At 53.3% G+C, this 22886-nt stretch overlaps 1 protein-coding gene across 1 annotated transcript; it reads left to right on the top strand.

Moving 5' to 3' along the window:
* Window positions 1-4906: 4906 nt before the first annotated feature.
* On the top strand, window positions 4907-9767 carry LOC123782157 (phospholipase A2 group V). Its single transcript, XM_045782109.2, has 4 exons — window positions 4907-4956; window positions 6125-6269; window positions 8432-8538; window positions 9254-9767. Exons 1-4 carry the CDS (start codon window positions 4917-4919, stop codon window positions 9373-9375), a joined length of 414 nt encoding a protein of 137 aa, XP_045638065.2. The 5' UTR covers window positions 4907-4916; the 3' UTR covers window positions 9376-9767.
* Window positions 9768-22886: the final 13119 nt, after the last annotated feature.

Below are 22886 nucleotides of genomic sequence, written 5' to 3'. Positions count from 1 at the left end.
CGTACTCATTTCTGGGAGTGTCATTGCTGTGTCAAAGCCAGTGCCAGGCACTGCACAGCCGGGCTACCCCTGGACATTTGCATGGAAATAAGATCTAAGTCTCTGACCCCCGGGGAGGTGGAGAGAGAGAGGAGCAGACTCTGAGCTCAGATTCTGTGAAACACCTGCATGCGGGAGGCCGACAGAGAGGGGGTGAGCCGCAGAGGGCGGATGGCAGAGCGTGGCCTCTCAAGGCCAGAGAGAGACGGGGGGTTGGGGGACAGTGAAGCCCAAGCTTGGGTAGCGCCAGGCTTTGGGGGGTCCCTGGGACCGGCTCCGGGACACAGCAGAGGCTTCAGGTGGCGCCGCGTTCAGAAGGAAGTGGGTGATGGGCAAGTGGAGGCTTCTCTGTCCAGAAATGTGGCTTTTAGAGGGAAAAACAAAAGCTGGAGAGACAGGTAGACAGAGCCGGGGAGGTTTCCTTCTGCTCGCTTCATTTGTTGTTGTTGTTTTTAAAGATTTTATTTATTTATTGGACAGAGAGAGAGACAGCCAGCGAGAGAGGGAACACAAGCAGGGGGAGTGGGAGAGGAAGAAGCAGGCTCCCAGCGGAGGAGCCTGATGTGGGGCTTGATCCCAGAATGCCGGGATCACGCCCTGAGCTGAAGGCAGACACTTAATGACTGAGCCACCCAGGCGCCCCTGCTTGCTTCGTTTTGTTTGGTTTTGGATGGCGAGGGCTGAGTGTTCGTGGCTGGAGGAAAGAACTAGTGGAGAAAGAGAAAAGACAGAGAAGAGTCTTCCCCCCTCCCCGCTATCACCCCCCAGACGTATTGCGTGTTTACTTGATGCCTTTATTATCTGTTCCCTCAACCCCAGGTCAAGCGCGAGGGAGCCCGGCCTCTGTCCCGTTCACAGCGGTTCCCCCGCAGCGCCTTGCGTGCATGAGACACTCAGTAGGTACCTTCTGTATTGAACTGGGGTTCACAGGGTTCCGCTGGGTGCCCAGCCTTCGGGTCTCAGGAAGAGAAGGGCTCCTGAGGACCGGAAGGAGGGGCTTCTCTCTGATGCTGCCGTGAGCGAGCAGAGAGAGGGGAGAAAAGACGCCAAGAGGGAGGAGAAGGAGGAACTCATACCCACGTCTCAGAAAAGTGTGTGCACATGGGGGTCAGGGACAGGGCAGGGCTCGGGAGTCACAGAAGTGGAGAACAGAGCATAGTAACAGTTACCTATGCTCCTGAAGAACATTCTAGAAGGTTACTCGTCATTTACTTATTCGCATTGTTTGGCCACTGCTGTGTTATAAATGCATTCATTCACTTCATCCTAACAAGGACTGTCTGAGGCAGGCCAAGTCCAGCCAGCCCCGGGAGAGATGTAGCTTGTAGTGGGGAAGCCAGGATTGGAACCCAGGACTTGCAGCTCATCTAGAGTCTGTGATGTCGACAACCCCTGAGCCACACACCTCGCCACCTGGCCTTAGTTTATATACTATGTTCCTCACCACAAGCCTCTGGGGTGGCAGGGAGTCATTATTCTCCCAGGTCACAGGAGCAGAGAAGTGTGGTGACTTGCCCGGAGTCACACAGCTCCCAAGTGGCTGAGTGGGGACTAAAGTTTGCATGGTTCTGCCTGCAAGCCTGGTGGGTTCTCCTTCCCAGAGAGAAGGAATGCAGGAATTTGGCAAGGAAGCCGGTGCCAAAAGGGAGGTGCCAGCTGGGTCCCAGGGACAGTTTACAGCATCTCCAGAGTGGGGTTCTCATGGGCTCCTGGGTCACCCCACCCCGGGAACAGGGCAGAGTCGGGGGTTGACAGGTTGGAAACGACAGGAAGAGGGGGTGCCGCCTGGCTGCCATGGTTGTCCCTGAGTTGAGCCCCAGGGAGACAGAATGAGATAGGAGCAGGAGTCGTGGGCTGGAGGACGGCACAGAGACGCAGGGTGGCGGGAGGAGGGAGGCTGCCCTGGGAGGGGGATTCCAGATCTCCTGTCCCCGCTGGAGAACCCTGGACCACGGGGTGGCCCAAGCCAGACCCTCCTCAGCATCTCTCCTGAATGTCACCCAGGCACCATGAGACACTCCAGGGAATGCTGCTTCGGGACCCAGAGAGGCAAAAAGTCCGCAGGGGTCTTGACGGGGCGGGGCGGGGGTGGGGGGAGAAACAGGGCTTCCTATGTGAGCCGTGAGGACTCCTGGAGCCAGCCCAGGCAGGAGCGTGGGAGGCGGGCAGAGAGGCCTTTAAAAACAGACGGCCCAGCCCCTTCTGCAGGCCTGAGACGGAGAGAAGGTCTCCCTGGTGAGGAATCTCATTCTGGGGGCTGCCTTGCTGGAGGTGGGGTGGTGCGCCAGGAGAGGGGCTGGGAGAGGAGGCCCCCTGGTGCCCCAGGGCCTCCCCCCCAGATTGAGGGGCTGTCACTCCCATGCCTGCTGTGCTGTCCATCCTTTGTGGCCAGAGACCTGACCTGGGGGTCCTAGAGCGTGGGGGGGGGTGCTGCATCCTGTCCCTCCAGGGACCTGGCCACTTCCGACCCCCACGTTTTCAGGCTTCCGTTCGGCTGTCTGTCTCCACTCTCTCCACCTCTCATGACTTCAGCCACCACTTTACTCCAAAATTATCTCGTGGCTGTGCTCATTTCCCTCTGTGGTTGCTTGATAAAAATAACCAGCCCCACATCCTTCTCCCCGGGGCCGGCTCTGAGCTCCACCAATGGGCCGCTTTCCTGGCCCGTGGGGCGGCTGTGTCCATGCCTCTGTCGCCTTCTCGGTGAGACCTCTCGGCATCATTCGGACCCCTCTCCACGGGGCCTCGCGCTGCTCCCTCACACCAATGGCCCTGGCCCAAAGTGCCCTAAAACGTGCCTGGGAGTTTGGTTCCATTCAGATACAGTGAGGCCAAGAGATCAGGAGCCGGGTGCCATTTAGAAGACAGTCTGTTCCTTACGGTTTCTGAGAGAAGGGGACGCACCGCACGGCGCAGGGCCCCACGGGGGAACACCAGGGTTGCTCAGGAGGCACGAGAAATGAGAGCGAGCTCTCCCCAAAGCCTTTCTTGTGTTTTCCACGGGCAGGGCAGGGGAGGGCAAAGGGTTTGGGATTGGCCAGCTCGAAGGATTTCAGCAGACTCTGGGCTGCAGGGGTGGTCGGTCCCTCGCTGCCTGCTTCCTGGCCCTGGGGTGATTTAGGGCAGGGGAAATACTGGCTGGGAGTGGGAGAGTTAGACAGGGGGATTGGGATGTGAGTTGAGGACTGGTTGGTTTACATAGATGAAAGCCGTGCTCCTCGGGGAGTCTTGAGTTCCCTCCAGGAATTAGCTGCTTCTGGGAGGGACTGTGTCTTCCCAGCCCCGCAAAGCGTCCACAGGACATCAAAGCATCCTCAAATATGAAAAAGGAAGAGCATGAATGGTACACAGGGCTGCTCAGAGGCAGAGGAGCAGAGCAGATTTACGGTTCTGGGCTGACTCGTTGGGCAGCTCACGTCTCTTCCTGAGCCTCAGTTTCCCCATCTGTGAGATCAACGACTGCTATCCCCTCCTTCAACAAATTGACTGTCGAGAGGACGGACACTGTGCCAGCAGGTTTAACAAGAGCCACCTGCCAGGGTCTTCGGCAGGCTTAAAGAGACAGGGGACAGAACCTGGTACACCGTGGGGGCCCCGTGCGTGTGGCGGGCCCCTTCCTCCTGTTGCAGCTCCAGGAAGCAGCCGAGGAAGACTGGTGTGGAAGGGTAGGGTCTAGAGCCTTTTCCCTTGGCTGGTTAGAGCTCTTGGAGTAGAGGCCATGTGGGACAGAACCCTCAGGAATGTTCTTGGAACTCAGAGGGGCTGCTGGACAAAGGGTGGCAAGGAGAGGCCAGCCCGGTAGCCAGGAGCCCCGGGGCGCGGGGCAGAGCGCTGCACAAGTGACCGCTGAACTCAGGGATCAGACACAGCTGGGCACCGCAGGGGAAATCCTGGCAGACCATCAGCCAACCGAGCAGCTGTGGATAAACAAGGACTTTGGGATCCAGACAGGGAGGGGACGCAGGCAGCCGCCGGTAAGGAACCTCCGAGAGGCCAAGTTAGAATCAGGCACTGGCCCAAGACACATGGAATTTCCTCTGCCTTCTGGGTGTGAGTTTTCGGGACTCAAAGGCAGTGATTCATGTGTTTGCCAAAGGCAGGTGCTGGGGAGGGAGGCTGGGGTCTCCGGCCTCCACAGCCTCCACGGCTCAAAGGCAACTTACTCGTTTGTGAAGGGAGGCTGTGTTGTGCAGTGAGAGGTGCGCAGGCCTGGGTTTGAGCCCTTCTTCCACTTCTTACTAGCTGTGTGGCTTCTGGAAAGTTCCATGAGCTCTTTGATCCCCCAATTCTCCACTGGAAAAATGGGAGAAGTGATACCTACCCTTCGGAGCCCTCATGAGTACCCAGGGTCGCCTTATTCTTTGGGTAGGCCCAGTGCCTGGGGCCCATGGAAATGATTGAACTTGAATTCTTTTAGAATCAGGAAGAAAAAATGAAGGTAGAGTCACGAATATGTAACACCACGTCCAGCCTGGATCGCGTTAGTTTCCATACCAACACAGTTGTAAAATATCACTTGAAAGAATATTTTTTGGAGGAAGGGGCCGACGAAGGCAAAAGTGCTCAGGACCCACAAAGCCACAAAAAGGCCTTGAAAGGTGGTCACACTGTCTGCAGAGGGGGGCAGTTGCATTGGGGCATTTGTGGTGGGAAAGTCCTCTCCTGCCTCTACGGGGGACCATACCCACGAGCGCTCCACTGCCCTGAGGGACCTCTGGGATCCACTCCTTGAGGTTTTTGCGTCTTTTCCGACCGAGGTCACCCTTGTGCTGCCCATAAGGAGCGACTGGGGCCTGGCGGGGACCCGGGGGTGGGGTCCTAATGTGTCCCCTGAGAGGCATGTCACGGGATGTGTTTTCTTTTCCAGAACCCCAGAGATGAATGCCCTTCTCACACTGGCTTGGTTCCTGGTTTGCAGTAAGTGCTGGCCCCATGACCTCTGAACTTGTGACCTTCCACCCCTAGGAACAGTAGTGTAGTGAAAAGGAGGCTAGTCTTTGAGGTAGAGACTTGAGTTTGAAGGTCGGCTCTGCCCTTCCCGTGTAGACTTGGCAAGAGCCTTCGCCTCTCTGGGCCTCTGTCTCCTCCTCAGTGACACAGGATGATGGTCAGCCCCCTGGTGGGACTGTCGCATGATTCTAGGTGGTGACGGGTAAAGGTTGTGCTGCGGGGACGATATGTGGCTTGCAAATGTGGGAGGCATTATTTCTTACTTCGGTGCAAAACAAAACCAGACATAGCCCAAATGAGAACAAGACCCTTCTGTAACTCTTCTGTTCCTGGGTTGTTCTCTGCGGAGGCCAGCCCCTCCTGCGGCCACCTCCCAGCTGGAGGTTACTGCACAGCACAGGGGAGCCCCATCACATGTACAAGCCCCCGACAGGCTGTCCTAATCTTAATGTCTTGCCAGATCCCTGGAGACTCACGGGGGCGGGGGGGGGGGGGGCAGAGGTGGGAGGTCTAGTGCAGGGAGGGAGCCCTTGGCTCACTGTGAAGCCCTGAACCTTTCCCTCCAAACTACTGTTTCCCAATCTGGAAGGCGAGGCAGCTGGCTTCAGTGATCTGGAAGGATTCCCCCTCCCCCCGCCCCGCTAAGGTCCTGGGCCTTGTGTTCTAAATGGTGCTATTTGCAGGGAGGGACGTATGCACCTGTCTGCCTGCTTTCTACAGCTGCCGTATTCAGACCTCCCATTTCTTGGTCATTCACTAAGTGTCCGCCACTGTGCTCAAATCTCATGTACTTTCTCTGATTTTAACCCTCAGGATAACTCCAAAATGTAGGCTTTCGCTTTAGCGCCCCTCCCCCAGCAATTTGCAGATGAGGGGGCAGAAGTTCTGAGAGATTAAGTGACATGTCAACATCATGTTGTGAAACGAGTGGCAGAGGCAGGATTTGAACCCATGTTTCCCATTCTCCGAGTCCGGACTTTTAGCTCTACTGCTTGCCCTCCCCTTTCTTGCTCCCATCCCACTAATGGGGAGAATAAGGAGGAGACGCCTGGGTCCCCGCAAGCCCCAGGGCAGGAGCAGGGGCAAGTGCAAGCTGGGCAACCGTGTTCACCGGGGTCCGGGGGCTGTCTTCCAGGTGTTCCTGCTGTGCCCGGGAGCTTGCTGGACCTCAGGTCCATGATTGAGAAGGTGACTGGGAAGAACGCCTTGACGAACTACGGCTTCTATGGCTGCTACTGCGGCTGGGGCGGTCGGGGGACCCCCAAGGACGGCACGGATTGGTGAGCCGATTATCATGATTATCCCTTACGTTCAGCATCTGTGCCTGCACAATCTCATATGATTCCACGTCAGTTCTGGAAGATGAATATTAAAGTACCATTTTATTGGTGAGAAAACTGCATGTCAGAGAGGTTAACTGACTTGCTTGGGATACATCTAGTAACGTCACGCGTCTCAGTGACCACACGTGTCAGGTGGTCCATTGCTACATAACATGTTACCCCCAAATGTAGTGCCTTCAAGCCACCATGACCATTTATTTTGCTAAGAATCTGCCTTTGGGGCCGGTCTTGGTGGGATGGCTTGTCTCTGCTACACCCGGCTTCAACTTGGGCAGCTCAAATGAGGCTGGACCATCCAGTTTCTGGATGGCTCACTCCCGTGGCCGACATGCTGTGGCCGGGCTGGCTGGGGGCTCAGCGGAGGCTGTGGCCCGGGGGCCTTGGTTCCTCTCACTTTGGCCTCTCCAAGGCTGTTGGGACTTCCCCACAGCACAGTGACCACTGGGTTCCAAGAATGAGTGTCCCAAGACTGCAAGACGAAAGGGTCTAACCTCAGAAATTCTATGGTGTCGGTTGGTGGAGGCAGTCACAAAGGCTTTTAGAGGAAGGGGACCTAGATTCCATTTCTCGATTGGAAAACATCAAAGTTCTAGAACATGTGAGAAGGAGTGACGGTTCTTTGGAAAATTCTGGGACCTCTGATGTGGATAATGGGATGGGGTCATTAGGTAAATGGATGGAAGATGGTGGGAGCCAAGTTTCCCACTGCTGAAGGGGGAGTTCACTCCCTCTGGTGATGGATTAGAGGTGGGGATGTCAGTATGAACTCCTGTTTAGCTTAATACAGGTGCGGGTGTTTACATACAGAAATAGGTACAGATGTGTGTACAAACACAGGTTAATATAGACACATTTCTTGCTCTGGCAGCTGAGAGGACCTAAAAGAAACAACATCCCAGGGGCCATAAGCAACTCGTAGTGCCCAGACCTGGTCTCTAACACCATTCTCCGAAAAACGGAACCAAGGTTCCTTGGAGACCTGGCTGATTCTAGGACCAGGGCAGAAAATGTACAAGATGAGCCTGGAGTCTCACGTAAGGCCAAAAGATAAGGCAGGTGTTTGAGAAGAACCACCTGCCATATTGGTGGAGGTATGTCGGGAGGGCAGGAGCCAACTGGAAGGGCTCCCAATGGCCAAAGCTGGAGTAAGTAGAGCAGCGAAATAAACCCATAGCCCCAGTCTTATCATGAGAGACCCCATAGAGGGGCATCCTTCAAAATGCCTACCCAGCGCTCCTCCAAACATCAAGGTCATCAAAACCAAGGAAAACGTGAGAAAGTATCGCAGCCAAGAGGAGCCTAATGAGACGTGACAATTAAATGTAACAAGGTGTCCTGGATGGGATCCTCACATGGAAAAAGGACGTTAGGTAAAAACTGAAGAAATCTAAATAAACTATGGACTTTTTACAATTAATGAATCAATAATGATGTATTGTGATTTAGCTGATTAGTTATTTAGTCCATGACATCAATATTGGTTTGTTCATTGTAACAAGTGTATTGTACTAATAGAAGATGTTAATGATGGGGAAAACTGGGTGTGGGGTAAAAGGGAACACTCTGTATGACTGTCTCTATTTTTCTGTAAATCAACTTTAAAAAATGCCATCTGCCCCACCTAACATACTGGACATTTGTCTTTTGCTTACCTAACTGTTCCACGTGAATTATGTGTTAATGCCAGGACCCAGGTTCCTTCCCCCTTGTGGCTCTGCCATCCCCTGTGGCCTCAAAGTCCTCTGCTGGGTGATCTCCATCCAGCTGAGAGATGGAGAAAGAGGGAAAGAGGAGGACAGTGTGGGAGGGTTTCATGGGTAGGTCTGGAGATGGTGGGCATCCCTTCTGCCCATGATGCCCTGGCAGAAACCTAGTCATGTGTCCACACCCACTTGCCAGGGAGGCTGGGAAATGGAGACCCACTGTGAGCCCTGGAGGAGAAAGTGGGTCAGTGAACCTCTAGCCAGTGGCAGGCAGCCCCAGTGGAAGAGCAGAGAAGGACTCAGCATTCTTTCTTTGCCAGACCATACCCACCCAGGTGGCCTCTGCTAAAGTGACACACCCCTTCCACTCAGGACCTCCGTCTCTTGCGTTGACAGGTGCTGTTGGGTGCATGATCGCTGCTATGGGCAGCTGGAGGAGAAAGGCTGCCACATCCGGACACAATCATACAAATACAGATTTGCACGGGGACTGGTCACCTGTGGTAAGGCAGGGGCTTCCCATTTGGGCCGCTGATAGAACCTGGGTCTTTGCTGGTTCTGAGTTCAGTGAATGCTCAGTCTGTGATGTTTCCGCCCTACCCCAGAGGTCAGACACAGCTGCAGTAATCCTGCCTTCTTGCCCCCAGCTCTGCCGTCCGAGATATAGGCTGGCTGACCTCGAGGGGCAGCTGAACTCATGCCAAATGCTTTGCATACCTCCATTGACTTGCTCCCCCAACTATCTTTTGGGGTGTGTTTAGTCTCCCCATTTTACAAACGAGAAACCTGGAATGCAGAGCCTTGCCAGGGCACACAGCTGGAGCTGGGATTCAAGCTCAGGTCCATCTGAGTTCAAAGCTAAGTCTGGGCGGGGGGTGTCTCCTTTGCGAGAACTGGAGTTTCTCCGCAGCAGGGTCTGTCTCCACCATCAGAGTGGGAACTCCCGGCTAGAGAACGTGTCTCCGCAGTCAGATTGGGAACTCCCAGAGGGCAGGGGCTGTGTCTGCCTGAGCAGAAACCTCCCCCTGGGGCAGCAGCTACACCTCTTCCATCAGCTCATGCATTCCCCAGTGTGGAGGCTGTGCCTCCCTCATCAGACTGAGGGCTTCCTGGGGTAGGAGGCAGCCTGGGGCGTCCGCTCAGACTAGCAGCAGGCCCGAGAAGCAGTGTTGGCACAGCCTTCCCTTCCTCATTGCGCTTGGGGTGTCTGGTTTGCAGAGTTCGGGCCCCTCTGCCAAGCGCAGCTCTGTGCCTGTGACCGGAAGCTGGTCTATTGCCTGAAGAGGAACCTAAGGAGCTACAACCCTCTCTACCAGTATTTTCCCAACATCCTCTGCTGACCAAGACATTGTCCCCTTCTCCTACACCACAGAGCTCACCGACGCTGCTGGGCTCCTGAGAGAGGCTGCCGATCTCGGACCTTCTCCTCTCTCCACGCTCCTTAGGGCTTGGAGGAGCCCCACGGCCCCTCTTCACAGTCCACAGTGTCCCAGGAGAGTGACTCTGGTCATAGGACCTGGTAAGGTCAAGGTCCCTGACCTCCCCTGGCGAGGTCGGCCCCTCTGATGCCGGGAGCTTGCCCTCAGCTCCAGGCCAGCTGTCTCCCCCTTGCCCTGCAGACGGAGCCCCTTCTCTGGCAAGATGCATTTACTTTTCAGTTTCTGCAATCGGATTCTCACTACCACACTCTAGAGAATTACGACTCAAGGTAGAAGCCAAATTGACCCCATAAGTCTGCCATATAGATATTAAATAAAATTTATTCTGAAGACAAATAAAACCATACAGGCACTTTCCTCTGCTCTGGGGATCTCCCTCACCTCTTCTTCCTCTGCCAATGAGGCGCTGGACCCCAAGTCAACCCCTGACTCCCAAGAACAGAAGGGGCAGATTCATAAATGGAAGGTTTTCTGGGACCAGAGCCAAGCCTCCTTTGGGGTTCATCTCCTTACACCTGGGGGTCCTCTCCAGCCAAGCACTGGGCTTCATTCTTCCTTGAGGGGGTGGGGAGAAGGTGCTGGCAATCATACCAGCATGGGCTTCCGGGCCAGAGAGCATCACGGTCAAATCCCAGCACCGGCTTCTCCAGCCGTGTGGTCTCAGGCTTGTTACTGAAATCCTCTGACTTCCAGTTTCTTTAAAAAAGAAACTAGATCGTTTCTTGTAATGTAAAGTGGGTAATGCGGAGGGCACCTGGGTGCTGACACGGGAACGGTGAGGTTCTGGAATGTCACCGAGCAGGACATTAAAAAAAATAGGGTTCAGCGGAGGGGTTTATTTTTACCAAGCAAGGATTCTAAAAAACCCACCTCATCTATCAATTCATAAGAGAAAGGGCCTTCTAATACCAAGACTGCAGGAAGAAAGCACACATTCCAAAACAGAGGACAGCTCTTTCCAAGAAAGGACCTTTAGTTTCCTTACGCAGACAAACCCCAAAATAACCACACAATAAATGGAATCTATATTTAAAAAGCTCCAACGCTGAACGTTTTCAAAATAAAATTTAATTTTATGAGATGACTCTGAAGGTACAAATGTCTTAGAAAAGTTCACGTCTGTATTTGACAGTGTTACAAAGAATGGGGCTCAAATGTCCCATTTGCTCATTAAATTTTTTTTTAAATCAAAACCACTTCCCAAGTCCAATGTTAAATAGGAATGTAGGAGAGTCAGAAGCTTCCCTCTGATGCCATCTCTCCCCAGTTGCGATATCCTGGCTGATGGAGAGCCCAGCCCCAGCTTCTCCCGCCTCCCATCAGGGTCAGGTGGCAGGCGGGGGTGGTCTGGCTGCTAGCTTCTGCAGGCTGTCATCTCTGGGCATCCCAGCTCGGGGCACCAGCATTCAGACAGGCGCAGGCAGGCATTTGTGGACAAGGGAAGCTGCGAGGTTACAGAAGCAACACCGCAGGCTGAGATGGGCTTGAGCAGGAGGGGCCCATGGGGAACTTTTATCTACTAGGAAATTGAGGTTCAGAGAGGTTAGGAGACTTTCCCAAAGTCACACAGCACATCAACAGCAGAAGGGAGAGTTAGATCTCAGATCCTGGTTCTAAGCACTAGACTCTGACCACTAACCCCACTGTCTTTGGCTCTAGCCCACACAGAGAGAACACAGAACCTGGGGTGGCTCAGGGACTTGTCCATATTAGGAGTTTTCAGGAGGAGCCCCTGGTTTCCACCTGAGGGCCAGGTTCTTCTCTGCTCTAACTGCCTTGGATAACGGAGGCCGTCCCTGGGTGGTTAGTCTGGTTGGGGCTCTGGCTTCGTCTTCTGTAGAGGGGGACCCCACGGAGGTCCTCCATGGTGGCTGCCCTGGACCCTCTCTCGCTTCTAGGAACAGTTCTGAGGAAATGAGGAAATCCGGGAATCGCCAAAACCTGGCTTGAGGCGGTCTCTTTGACTCTGTTATTTGACCAGCACTTGGGTGACGGGAGAGCCATCAGGGAGGTCGTCTCTCCAAATCTCATGGCCCCCCAGGGGGTGGACTGTCCTGGCCCTGTCACTCGGGCCACAGGATTTCAGGCAGCAGCACCAGCAGTACAAGAAACAGCCTCTCACAGAATGTTTTTCTTTACCGGCACCCACCATCGTGGAAGTCCAGTGCCCGTGAAAAGTCCCTGGATTTCTATATGGGTATCTCCTCGCCGTTCTGGGGCTCCGATCAAACCCTGGTTGATAAAGCCGGCTTCCTGGGGCCTGGCAGCATGCCTGACACCCAGTAGGTGCTTCACAAGTGTGTGTTGACTGAGTGAGGGACCGGATGAACGGGTGAAGGAAGGGGACATAGTCCCCGTGCTCGAGGTGTTCACAGACCAGGGTGGAGACAACTGAGGAGCTGGGCAGCAGTACAGCGGCTGTGGCGCGTTGACCTCTCTGGTGGCGCAGTCTGGACGAGTGCCGGCTCATCCTTGTCCCTTCGGCCTCCCAGTCCCTGATGAGTCCCTGGTCGGGGTTTGTACTGAGTGAGGGGATGGGCCCTTCATCAGACAGCCATGCTGGGACGGTATCCTCAGGGGCCAGGGGCCAGAGGGCAGGGGTGATGACTCAGTGCCCCGAAGTCTAGCAGGGGTGTGGTCTTCCTGCGTATGGCTTGCCCTGAGATGAGGTTCCAGCCTGCTCTATGTGTCCAGCCCCTGCTCAGACACAAGGCCAATGCTGGTCACACTTGCACATCTGTTTCTGGCACTTGCTCCCAGGCCCTATGCCGGTGCGGGAAGGAAACCGGAGTGCTCCCTTCTGCGGCCGTCAGAGAGACCCGTTCTATCGCACTCAGATGGCAAGAGCCTACCTGGGGATCCTCAGAAATCCTGCCACCTCCTGCAGGCCCCTCAGGATGGTGACCCTGCCCTTCCCTGCTGAATTGAAAGCCCACGACCATGGCATAAGTCAAGCCCTGGTGGAGGTTTGTTGTTCTCAGTCGAGGGTCCTTGATCCATCTTTTCTTTCACAGACTCCAATTGCGCCACTCCCTTCCTCTAAGGCCTTCAGTGGCTCCCCATTGCCACGTTCTTCAGCCTGATGTTCAAGGTCTTTCTGTGGCTGGGCCACACTGCCCTTCCACTTGCTCTCCCAACCATTCTCTTCTTCCCCAGACCTCCACGCCTCCCATCTTGCCCTGTGTGTGCCCCTCTGCCTCTGCTCTCATTGTTTCTTCCCTTCTGGGATGTTGTCCCCTCTCCTTTACCTGTGAGTTGCTTTTTTCCTTATTGGTAATAAAAATCATGAAAGCTACCGCTTCCTGACCACCTGCCACGTGCCAGGGACTTGCCTACGGGTTACGTCCCTTCATCCTCCCAACAACCCGACAGGCAGGTGTCATAATCCCGCTTCATGGGCGAGTCGATTGAGACCGAGCATGGAACCTCGGCCACATACCCCGAGAGAGGCAGAGTGGGGATTTGAACCCGGGACCGTGCAGATCCAGAGCCTGAACTCCCCGGGGGCAGGGCCTGTGCCTCACTGCTGCCGGCTCACCTTTCCTTGCTTGGCACAGGGTCTGGCGTGGGGGGAGTGCTCAGCGAGTGTGCCCTGCGTCAGAGCCCCTGCATGCTGCTGCCTCTGTCAGCGCTGCCTCAGATCAGAGACACCGAGGGGGCAACATCTTCTCGGAAGCCACAGCCAGGAGGCAGAATTACGTCAATACAGAAAACCTGGTTTTGGGGGAGCCTGGCCGCCGAGACTCCCACTGGCTCAGTGAGAACCGACAGCCACAGCCGGGACCCACAGACGCTGCCGTGCCTCCCGAGCACTCAGAGAAACGCGGGGTTAGACCCTGGCCAGCTGTAGCGGCTTCGTACCCCAGATCATCCGAACACCCCCTCCACACTCAACTGGGTTAGCATTCCATTGACCGGAATTTAATTTGGGGTAACGAAAAGGATGGGAACTAGATACAAGGTTCTAGTGCTGACTTTGCACGCGTCCCGGGTGACCTTGGGCAGCCCCCTTCCTGACCTCAGCTTTCCCATTTTACGAGAGCAGTTTGACAGATAATTGGAACTATAGCCCTGGTCGGTGAGTGGGTCATGAGATCAGTTTAGAGGGTTGCGCACACGTGTGTGTGTGTGTGTGTGTGTGTGTGTGTGTGTGTGTGTGTGTCGTGTGTGTGTGTGGGGGGGCTTATGCATGTGTTACTATATCACAAACAGTGAAGTGCTGCTTCAGCAAATTGTGTCTCCGTGGTGGGTGTGTGTGTTGGGTGACTGGGTCCGGGTGTGAAATGTATTACGTCTGTGGGTTGCCATTAAAAGGATTTGAGAAACCCTTGCTCACATGACCCCTCAGGGCCTGCCTGGGTCTGAAGCTGCCGGCATCTGAGTGGCTTCTCTGTCTGAGCCTTGATTGCACAAACCCCCAAAGGCTCCCCTGGGGTCCGGTGCCCCCGGACTCCCTTCTCCTTCTCCTCAAGCATTAGATCAGAACGGGGCTTCTGGCCGTGGATCTTCAAGCCTGGGATGGCATCAGTCCCTGAACGTGCTGGAACCGCCCAGCAGAGGAACTGGACATAAACTCAGGTGTCTGGCTCCTGGAAGCCATGACTTTAAATCCTGGGGGGCCAGTGTTTAAGGGCTTTGGACCAGACGGGGGCTCAGGTGGTAGCTCTGTGTATTTCCTCCCCTGTGACCCCAGGCCTATGATTCTAATTCTCCAAGCCTCAGTTTCTTGGCTGTCAAACGGGCTAATAATACCTTCCTCACTAGGCTGTTGGGAATATTTGATGATATGATGCCCTTAAATTATCTGTTGCAATGCCTGGTAAATAGTAGGCACTCAGTAATGGCACCTATTGTGGGAGAGGACCACCAAGCCCAAGCCCAAGAGTTTGACTCCAACCGGTTGGCTCTAAACACAAGCCCTGGGGCAGAGGTTGGTGTCCAGGGCGGAAGATGGCCCCGGGCTGCCCCATGAAGCGCTTACCACGTGGACGTGGGTGTCGGTGATGCTGTGGGCATGGTGATCCCGTGGGGAGCACGGCAATCTCTCAGGTGGGCGTAGCAGCACTCACAGGTGAGGCAGCACCTGTGGGGAGCCCCAAGCTGGGCCTGGGGCAGCGGGCCCGGCATCCAGTTAGAGGCTGCACGTTTCTGCACCTCCAGCCTCTGTCTGCGCGCTACCCCGTGTCACCTGTCCACTGACCCCACTGGCTAAACCTCTCCCACCTGCCCAGGCCAGCTGTATACTCCCTCCAGGGGACATCTGTCCTAGCGTCCCCAGCAGAGGTCACCATTCCTCTCCAGGGCTCCCATGGAGTACCAGTCATTTGTCCACTTGAGACCCCCCTCCCCCGCATCAGGCCTTCCCTGCCCATCTGGGCGAGGCGTGGGAACGCAGAGAAAATAGCAACCACAACACAATATGGATCTCTCTTTCAAGAAGCTCAGTCCAGGGAAGGAGACAGGTACTCCCCACCGCGGCAAGAATGAGATGCTCGATGAAGGAGTTTTGAGTCGAACCAAGAGGCTACTGTCTAAGCAGAAAGGTGGTGGGTGATGCCGCCGCCAGCCTCTCTCCGCACAGATCCTCTTGGCCCAGCAGGGACAGCTGTGCACCATCGCCACCAAAGCCAGCATCGAGCAGCGCGCCCTGCACACGAGGTCCCCGGTTCACACACGCTCAGGCCTTGGCGAGGTCACTGGGCCACACCACCAATACAGGGGGACCGTAACTCTAGCTCGACCTCCTAGCGCCGTGCGTCTCCTCTGCTGGGATAGAAGGGTTAGGAGTCGAGTCCTGGTGGAGCTGGGAAAGCTGGGCACCGATGCATCCTAGGGCTGCCCTCTGGCCTGGCAGGTAGAGGGGCTGCTGCAGAACTACCTGTCCTTGCAAATACAAATCCCGGGGCTGGACCACAACTTCTTGCCTGGGGACCAGAAATCTGTGTTTGTAGACAAACACATGGATACACAAAGCAGTCAGGCGTGGGGACACCGGGAGGCTGCACAGGTGACAAAAGATGAGCAAAGCCCACTTGGTACACTCGCGTATACCTGTGCGGACAGCCTGCTGACACCCGCAGAGGCTCAGATGCCCCGTGGTCCCAGCCCTAAGTTTATACATTTCTAATTTCGAGACAGCGTCTCCAGGGGTAGAAGTGCAGGACGTGTGCCCTCCTGATAAGACTGAGTTACAGATGACCCATCCTAGTCTACTTAACATATGTACATTTTATAACTTCCCCTTTTTATTAAAAAATTTATTTAAAACATTTTTCATTTTGGGGGCATCTGGGTGGCTCAGTCTGCTAAGTGTCAGACTCTTGATTACTGCTCAGGTCATGATCTCAGGGTCGAGAGATTGGACTCTGTGCTCAGGGGGGAGTCTGCTCCTCTCCCTCTGCCCCTCCCCCCATGCTTTCTCTCCCCCAAATAGATCTTTAAAACACTTTCCGTTTTTTTTGATAGAATATTTTCTTAAAATGTGTCACTCACCTCTCCACTGTTTAAACCAAGAACACCCCTGTAAGTTTGTCAGGCTCTCTCCTTACCCACCTTTTACCCAGGCTCGTCTAAGCCCTTGTTTGGGCCCTGTCCCTGAGTCTCGTCCTGAATGGCAAAAATCTTGTTAAGTCATCTTAGCGAGGATCATTAGAACATTGCTGGGTCTCTAACTTTCTATTTTCCAGCTATAACGAACCTCTTTTTCTTGTCTGGTAAGTCTGTGCTCATACCACTCTAGTAGACTATACTTTTGTGAACAGAAATGAAATATTTATGTGGTCTCCTTACCTGCTCCCTCCAACATCCAGAAACTCTTCGTGAGTATTCTTATTTCCATGGCAATATAATTATTTGCCTGAGTCCACTAAGAATCAGTTCTCCTTGCAACAGATCATCAGTGGAAACATTGGTTATATAACCAAGGCTCTAATGGAAATGTCCTATTTGAGAATGATGCCCTTAGGATCAGATATGACCAGATAGTTTTACGAACTTAAGGTTGATTTTATGGAGCCGATGTTCGCAAAACCCTCTTGAAAAAAGTGTTTTGGTACCTAGCTTTATGGGGTTCTTAGCCTTGCAGGTGAGTCAGGAAGGTCACTTCCTGGCAGACCCAGGGAACTCAGGGTATCTTGGGGACCTTGAGAAGAGAAGAAGTCACCCAAATCTGTGGGTACTGAAGGTAAAGTCTGGTGGTGAGTTCCTGGCTTGGCTTCCTAGGCTCCTGAAGTTTCTTAAGTGTCTAATCTGAGATTCCCTGTGAAAGCTTCTAGGACAGCAAACTCAAAAAGGCCTATGTGGCCAATCTCTGTTTTTACTGCCCTTATGTAAATAATCATGTCCAATTGAATAACGAGACCAGAATAATTTTGTAAACAAGAACAGCCGTGCTTAGATTATCTTTGGTCAGAAAGGGGAGTGACTGTAGAGAGAAATTTTGTGTTTTAATGGAAAACTATAGCCCACCCGTGGGGTTCTCCAATATCCAGCTATAATTCCCCAGATTAAAATTTCCAATTATTCTCCCACCTCCCTGACTCAGCATCGCTGAGAACTAAAACCGCCCTTTTCCCAATGTCCGGTAAACAGAAGGGGGATGACTTGTCATAAACTTCAGAGAAGTTACAATGGACGGTGTCTGCTGTTGTGTGAGCCTCTCAGGAAGTCTACTGGCACGCCCGATGCCATCGCCAAAGACATTCGAACTGCAAGCCAACAAGGCTGTCGGATCACCGTTGCTGTCCTCACTCCATCCTGTGGACGCCTCCAGCCCAACATCTAGAATTCTTCCGACTGGTTGCGTTTGGGTCTTAGAAACCGGGCTCCCAATGACTAATCTTTGCTTTTCTATTATGTTCATAGAAATTCCCCCATTTGATGCCTGACTGCTCACACCACCCAGCAAATAGCCATAGGACCATGTCCCAAGTGGTGGGTTAGCCGGTCCTTCACGAACAAAAGGCAGTGAAACAATCAATGGATTCATGCTGTTCAGAGGAAAGAATGTTTCTTCTTTCCTCGAACAAGAAGAGGGACTGATGAAGACTCTTCTTGACCAAATTCAGTCAGGCTCCTCTCAGACCTTTTTTGACTCAGCCTCATCCTTAAGAACAAGAACCCCGTCAGTAGGCTCAGCCAAAATCCTCACCCTCAATATCTGATCACCTTGGTATCTGATGAGGTTCCTCAGCCCTCATCATCCTCCAGGTGAGGTCTGATCACCCAGGCCTGCCTTTGGCAAGAATCCCGTTGGGTTGGCTTGGCCAGAATCTTCCCCCTTACCTCAGATGTATATCCTCTTGGCGATTTTCCACCCCCACCTGCTCCGTGGCTGTAGATGCCCACATGTCCATGCTGTCTTCAGAACTGAGCCCAGCTGCATATGAGGGCTCTTGTCTCCCATTGCAATCGTTCCTGCTTAGAATCTGCTTTTACCCCTTTAATACTGCCCGGCTCTGGTTTTCCTTTGATTTTACCCATTCCTGGAAGATTCCTGGTCACTGTGGGAATTCCTCTGCACTGACGTTCCCATTCTATTTCAGCTACCTCATCCTTTCTCCAGCAAGGAGCTGGAGAGAAAGGGAGATGGATCTTCTAGAAAGAAAAGTCACATCTCAAACTCATCGATCCATCAGGAGCAAAATGATAGATTCTGGGAATTGGCAAACAACTCATTTATCAGGTTTGAGAACCCCTGAGGCAGAGAATCTAAAAACTGGTTGCCATGCCTAAAAACTCTTTGAGTCATCAGTACTAAACATCTGATTTAATAAATCTGGAATGTTGCACAATTGGTTTCCTATAAATCGAAGTGAGCCAGCTGCCAGACGCCGAGATTACTCAGGTTTCAAATAAACTTGTTGATTGTAAACCTCAAACCTCTTATTATCTTCTCTAAGGATTTCTGTATCTAGAGACAGTCGTGGTATCACACTGAGCATCCGATCAAAGTTCTAACTCGTTTCAGCTTACAGACTTCCTTTCTATGTAGAATGCTCCAGACCTTTCAATATTTTATGCTTTTCTAAGTGTTGTCAAATCCATGATCCAAAAGAGCCTCAAAACATCCCATTTTACAGAGTAGGAAACAGAGAGACAGAGAGAAGCATGTCCTGCTTGAGATCCCACCCACGTTAGTGGTGCCAGGACGGGAACCAGCTTCTCAGAAGAGGGAGTCTCCCCTCATGGGCGCGGGGACCTCTTGGGGGCTGGGACTGGCACTTCTTTATAAGCCCTATCGCCTTGCCTAGTGCCTGACACAATGGAGCAGATCCCAGTGAGGACAGTATCCTAAGCATGCTTCACCACGGTTCCATTGAATCCTCATGTTAACCTGCAAAGGAAGTACTGTGAACACCCCATCCTGTGTAAGAAGATACTGAGGCACAGAGAGGTCCAGGAGCTTGCCCCAGGAACCACAGCTGGTAAGCGGTGCAGAAAGGAATGAACCCCAGAGCCCACAGTCTTCACCCAGGAAAGGTGTGCTGAATCAATATGGCTGCCCCTGCTCAAGACGACGCCCAGACAAGGTTTCAGTTCAGACCTTGGCCAGCACACCTGCTGCCCCAGGAGGGGAGAGTTACCAGTCGCTGGCATCCACAGGCTGCCCTGGTCCTCCAAGCCATAGTGACAGCCACCGGTGAGGCGGCAAGGGGGGGGTCGCTTCTCCACGGCCTGCTTGCAAATGCCACAGAGCTCCAACAAGCAGGCCTGGCTGAACTCGAGCCCTGGGGAGAAGGAGAGAAACATCAATAAAAGAAAGATGGGCGTGCCGCCAGCACAACCTACGACCACTGCTGCTAACAGTCCTTCAATAATGAGCACAACAGCAACTCCTATGTCTTCCACAGGCTGGTCTCTCCATGCCGGACAGGGTGCCAAGGGCCTTCAAGGGGTCTGTCATTCTCCCCTCACAACACCTTGTGAAGACAGCATGATAATTCCCGTTTTATAGGTAAAGAAACTGAGGCTCAAAGAGGTTCAGTGACTTGTGCCCAAGATCCTACATCCAGGAGTCAGGAGATCCCAAGAACTGGCAGACCTTGTATGTGGGACCCTGAGCCCATAGTCTTGACTACTACGTTAGAGCACTTTTCCTGCCAACTTTTCACGTAAAGCATTTTCCCCAAAGAGTCAAAATGGATGTACGGTTGTACATCTTGTTTTATCCACCTTTCCATTTAACATGAGCTTTTTCACCCTGACCACTTTGGTGTCAACGGGGAACTGCAGTCCAATGTCGGTGAAGAAAACTTTTCCTCTACCCTCTTATTTGTAGTCCAAGGGGGCCTGCAAATTAAACTAACAAAAGACAGATTGACAGGAGAAAAGCCATATGATATTTATTAATATTGACATGCCCAGGAGTTCACAGAAAAGAAGTGAAACTCAAAGAAGTGGTGAGACTCAAACGGATTCCTTTTTAGCAAAGAAGAGAGCGAGTTTGGACTTCAAGGAACATCACCTGTGGGGAAATGACTAAGAGCTATAGGGGGGAACTAATGGAAGAAAGCCTATTTTAGAAAAGTCTGTTTATGCAAACCGATCTGGGTGTTGACTCCCCAGCTTTGATGGTAAGAGCTGCTCTTCCCTCCAAGTACAAGGGTTGGGGAAATCTTCCTCAAAGGGAAATTTGTGTACTGCTTTGAGGCAGATAAGGGATGGGCAGAGAACTCTTCCCGCATCTGTCGATTCTCAATGGCCTTCAGCTCAAAATAATTCAAATGCAAAGTGGCATATTTTGGGATGGCATAATCTGATCCCTTTGAGGCCTCGGAGCAAGAGGGTAACAGAAGCTGGCTTAGCGTGGGGGTCTCCTAGCTTCCAGTCCAGCACTCCATGACTGCCTTCTTCCCCTGCTGTGCTTGTGCTCCCCAAGAGCAGACCCTGTGTTCCTCCTCCCTCGTCTCCAGAACCTTCTACAGCATCACCCAGCTGGTATCCCGCCTCCCAACCTGGCTTGGGACTTGCCAGAGAAGACGACAGACAGTGCTGCTCACAGAGTGCCTGACCTGCTCCCTCTCTGAGTTCCTTCCAGTCCTTCAGAATACATCCGGGCGAAGGTGGTCTCCAGGTGGATCCTGGGGGTCCTCAGCACCTCTCCTGTGCTCGCTAGTTGACCCAACTATTGCTCATGCACTTCTCTCCCCAATAAGAGTTTTATTTCCATTGCATTTATTTTTATGGTCACCGTCTGTGGATGACAAGCGATACTGATTTTCACTATACCAGAGTGGAATTAATTTCCTTCTTAAATAAAGTTGTTTAGGTTAAGAAAAGTTAAAAAAAAAAAAGAAGAAGGAAAATGAAATATCAAACCAAACATCTGGATGGTGATGTGTGAAAGGCTGGGGTTTGGGAAGCAGGATCCTCCCCCCCTCCTACCTGGTAGAGGAAGCAGTGGGGGCCGATAGAGCGGGGCTTGCATGGAGTCTGATCTAGAAGGTGGGTCTCCAATCTTCCAGCTCCCTGAGCTGTGCTGGCCCAGGAGGAACAAACCTTGGTATTCACGGGCTGGTCAGCTCCACGGTTGGCCATGGGGACGGACTCCGCCTGCTCTGGATGCTGGCCAGAGGGGACGTAGGCAACGGGGACCCAGTGATAGAGGGGAGCCAGTCTGCACTCTTTTTGAAGTATGATCCCGAGCCAGATGCAGCCGAATCTCCAGCTGCGCTTGTTAAAAATACAGGTTCCTGGGTCCCATCCTAGACTTACAGAATCAGACCTTCTGCGTGTGGGTTCTGGCCCAGGAACCTGCATTTTAAACACTCTCCGCCAGGGGACTCTTGTCCACTGTGAGGTTTCAGAACTGCCCCCTTGGGGAGCGCACCATCTGAGCTGGAGAGGGTGGCACGGGGATGCAGAGGGTGGCCTGGTTCGTGGTTCGACCTCCCAGCGCTTCCTGCTGAATGAGTTACCTTGGGCGGGATAGTTTACTTATCAGCACCTGTTTCCTCCCTGGGAAAAGGAGGTCAAAATACCCACCTGGCGGGGGCAGGTGTAATGAGGTGTAAATGAGATCGTGTGTAGAAGACTCTTAGCACCAGGGAACCCTGAAAAATGGCATTTTTGCATCTCCCTCTTAGGAAGCCAGATTATTTCCTCTTCCTTCTGCTCTGTGGCTCCCAGACTTGGGGTTTGGGGACCGAGGAGGGACACGTGCTGCAGGCATCCGCAGAGCCAGGCCCTGTGGCAGCCGCATCTTGGGGCTGGATCCTTGAGGGGAGAGGAGAGCCTTACCCAGGCCAGTCCGGGCTCGGGGAAGGAGCTCCAGAAGAGGCAGTCCGCTTTGAAAATGACCTTTGACCACACAGTCTCCGGGGAGGAAGGACCGGGAGTGGGCAGAGGGAGGGGGCTGATTTCTGATAGTTTTGAGGGAGGGGCTGGGAGGGGATAACGCAGGCCCGCTCTCCGATCTAAGACAAACAACTGTCGAATGAGTAAGTGATTAAGAACCAACAGAAAAGGTAAGCAGAGAATTGAAACAAGGCAGGGAGACCGAGTCAGGGTGGGAGGTGGTTGCTTTAGGTGGGGAGGGCAGGGACCTTTTCTTAGGGAGTGACTGTCCGCGGCGCTCTGGATGACTGAAGGGGCCAGTCTTGCAAAGAGCCCAGGGAAGTCCGTCCGGGAGAGCCCCCTAAGCCAACAAGGCTTGGCCAGGAACCTAAAGCAGAGAGAGAAAGGAGGGGAACCTCTCCACCTTGCCTTTTCTGACCTACTTTGAGTTTTCACAGACTACGTTAAAATCTCTTCTTTATTTTAAGTGAAAAAAAGAAAAAGAGAGGGGCGCCTGGGTGGCGCAGTCGTTAAGCATCTGTCTTTGGCTCAGGGCGGGATCCCAGCGTTCTGGGATCGAGCCCCACATCAAGCTCCTCCCCTAAGAGCCTGCTTCTTCCTCTCCCACTCCCCCTGCTTGTGTTCCCGCTCTTGCTGGCTGTCTCTGTCAAATAAATAAATAAAATCTTAAAAAAAAAAAGAAAAGAAAAGAAAAAGAGGACCTCTAAGCTCTAGAGCCATCCAGGCCCTCACTCCCTGTTGTCCAGGCTGCGCAGGTGAGGTCTGCTCCAGGATGACCTCAGGAGTGAGCAAGGATGCCCTGCACCCCAAGGGAACATCCCCAACTGACATGGGAGTGAGAGGGGGGCTAGGGGGACAGGAGCCCCAGCTCCACGAGCACATTGCAGCAGCAGAGAGGATGTGTGAAAGGAGCATGGGTATTTGGGGAGAGGCTCCTGCTGGGAAAACAGTCAGAGTTGTGGCCCCCGGGGGCTGGCCAGCCCTCGTGCCCTGGAGGTGGCACCCTGGGTCCCTGTGGCCTGGGGATTGGATTCAGCCAGCCATGGGATTAAGGGCTCCCGATGTGAGGGCTCTATCTGAGCGCTGCTGTTACAGTCAGTACAATTATTACCCGC

The sequence above is a fragment of the Ursus americanus genome, chromosome 33 (assembly GCF_024610735.1).
Source record: "Ursus americanus isolate L20-20 chromosome 33, mUrsAme1.1.p, whole genome shotgun sequence".
Lineage (NCBI taxonomy): Eukaryota > Metazoa > Chordata > Mammalia > Carnivora > Ursidae > Ursus > Ursus americanus.
The sequence above is the reverse complement of the archived record's forward strand: the minus strand, read 5'-3'. Positions and strand labels throughout refer to the sequence as shown.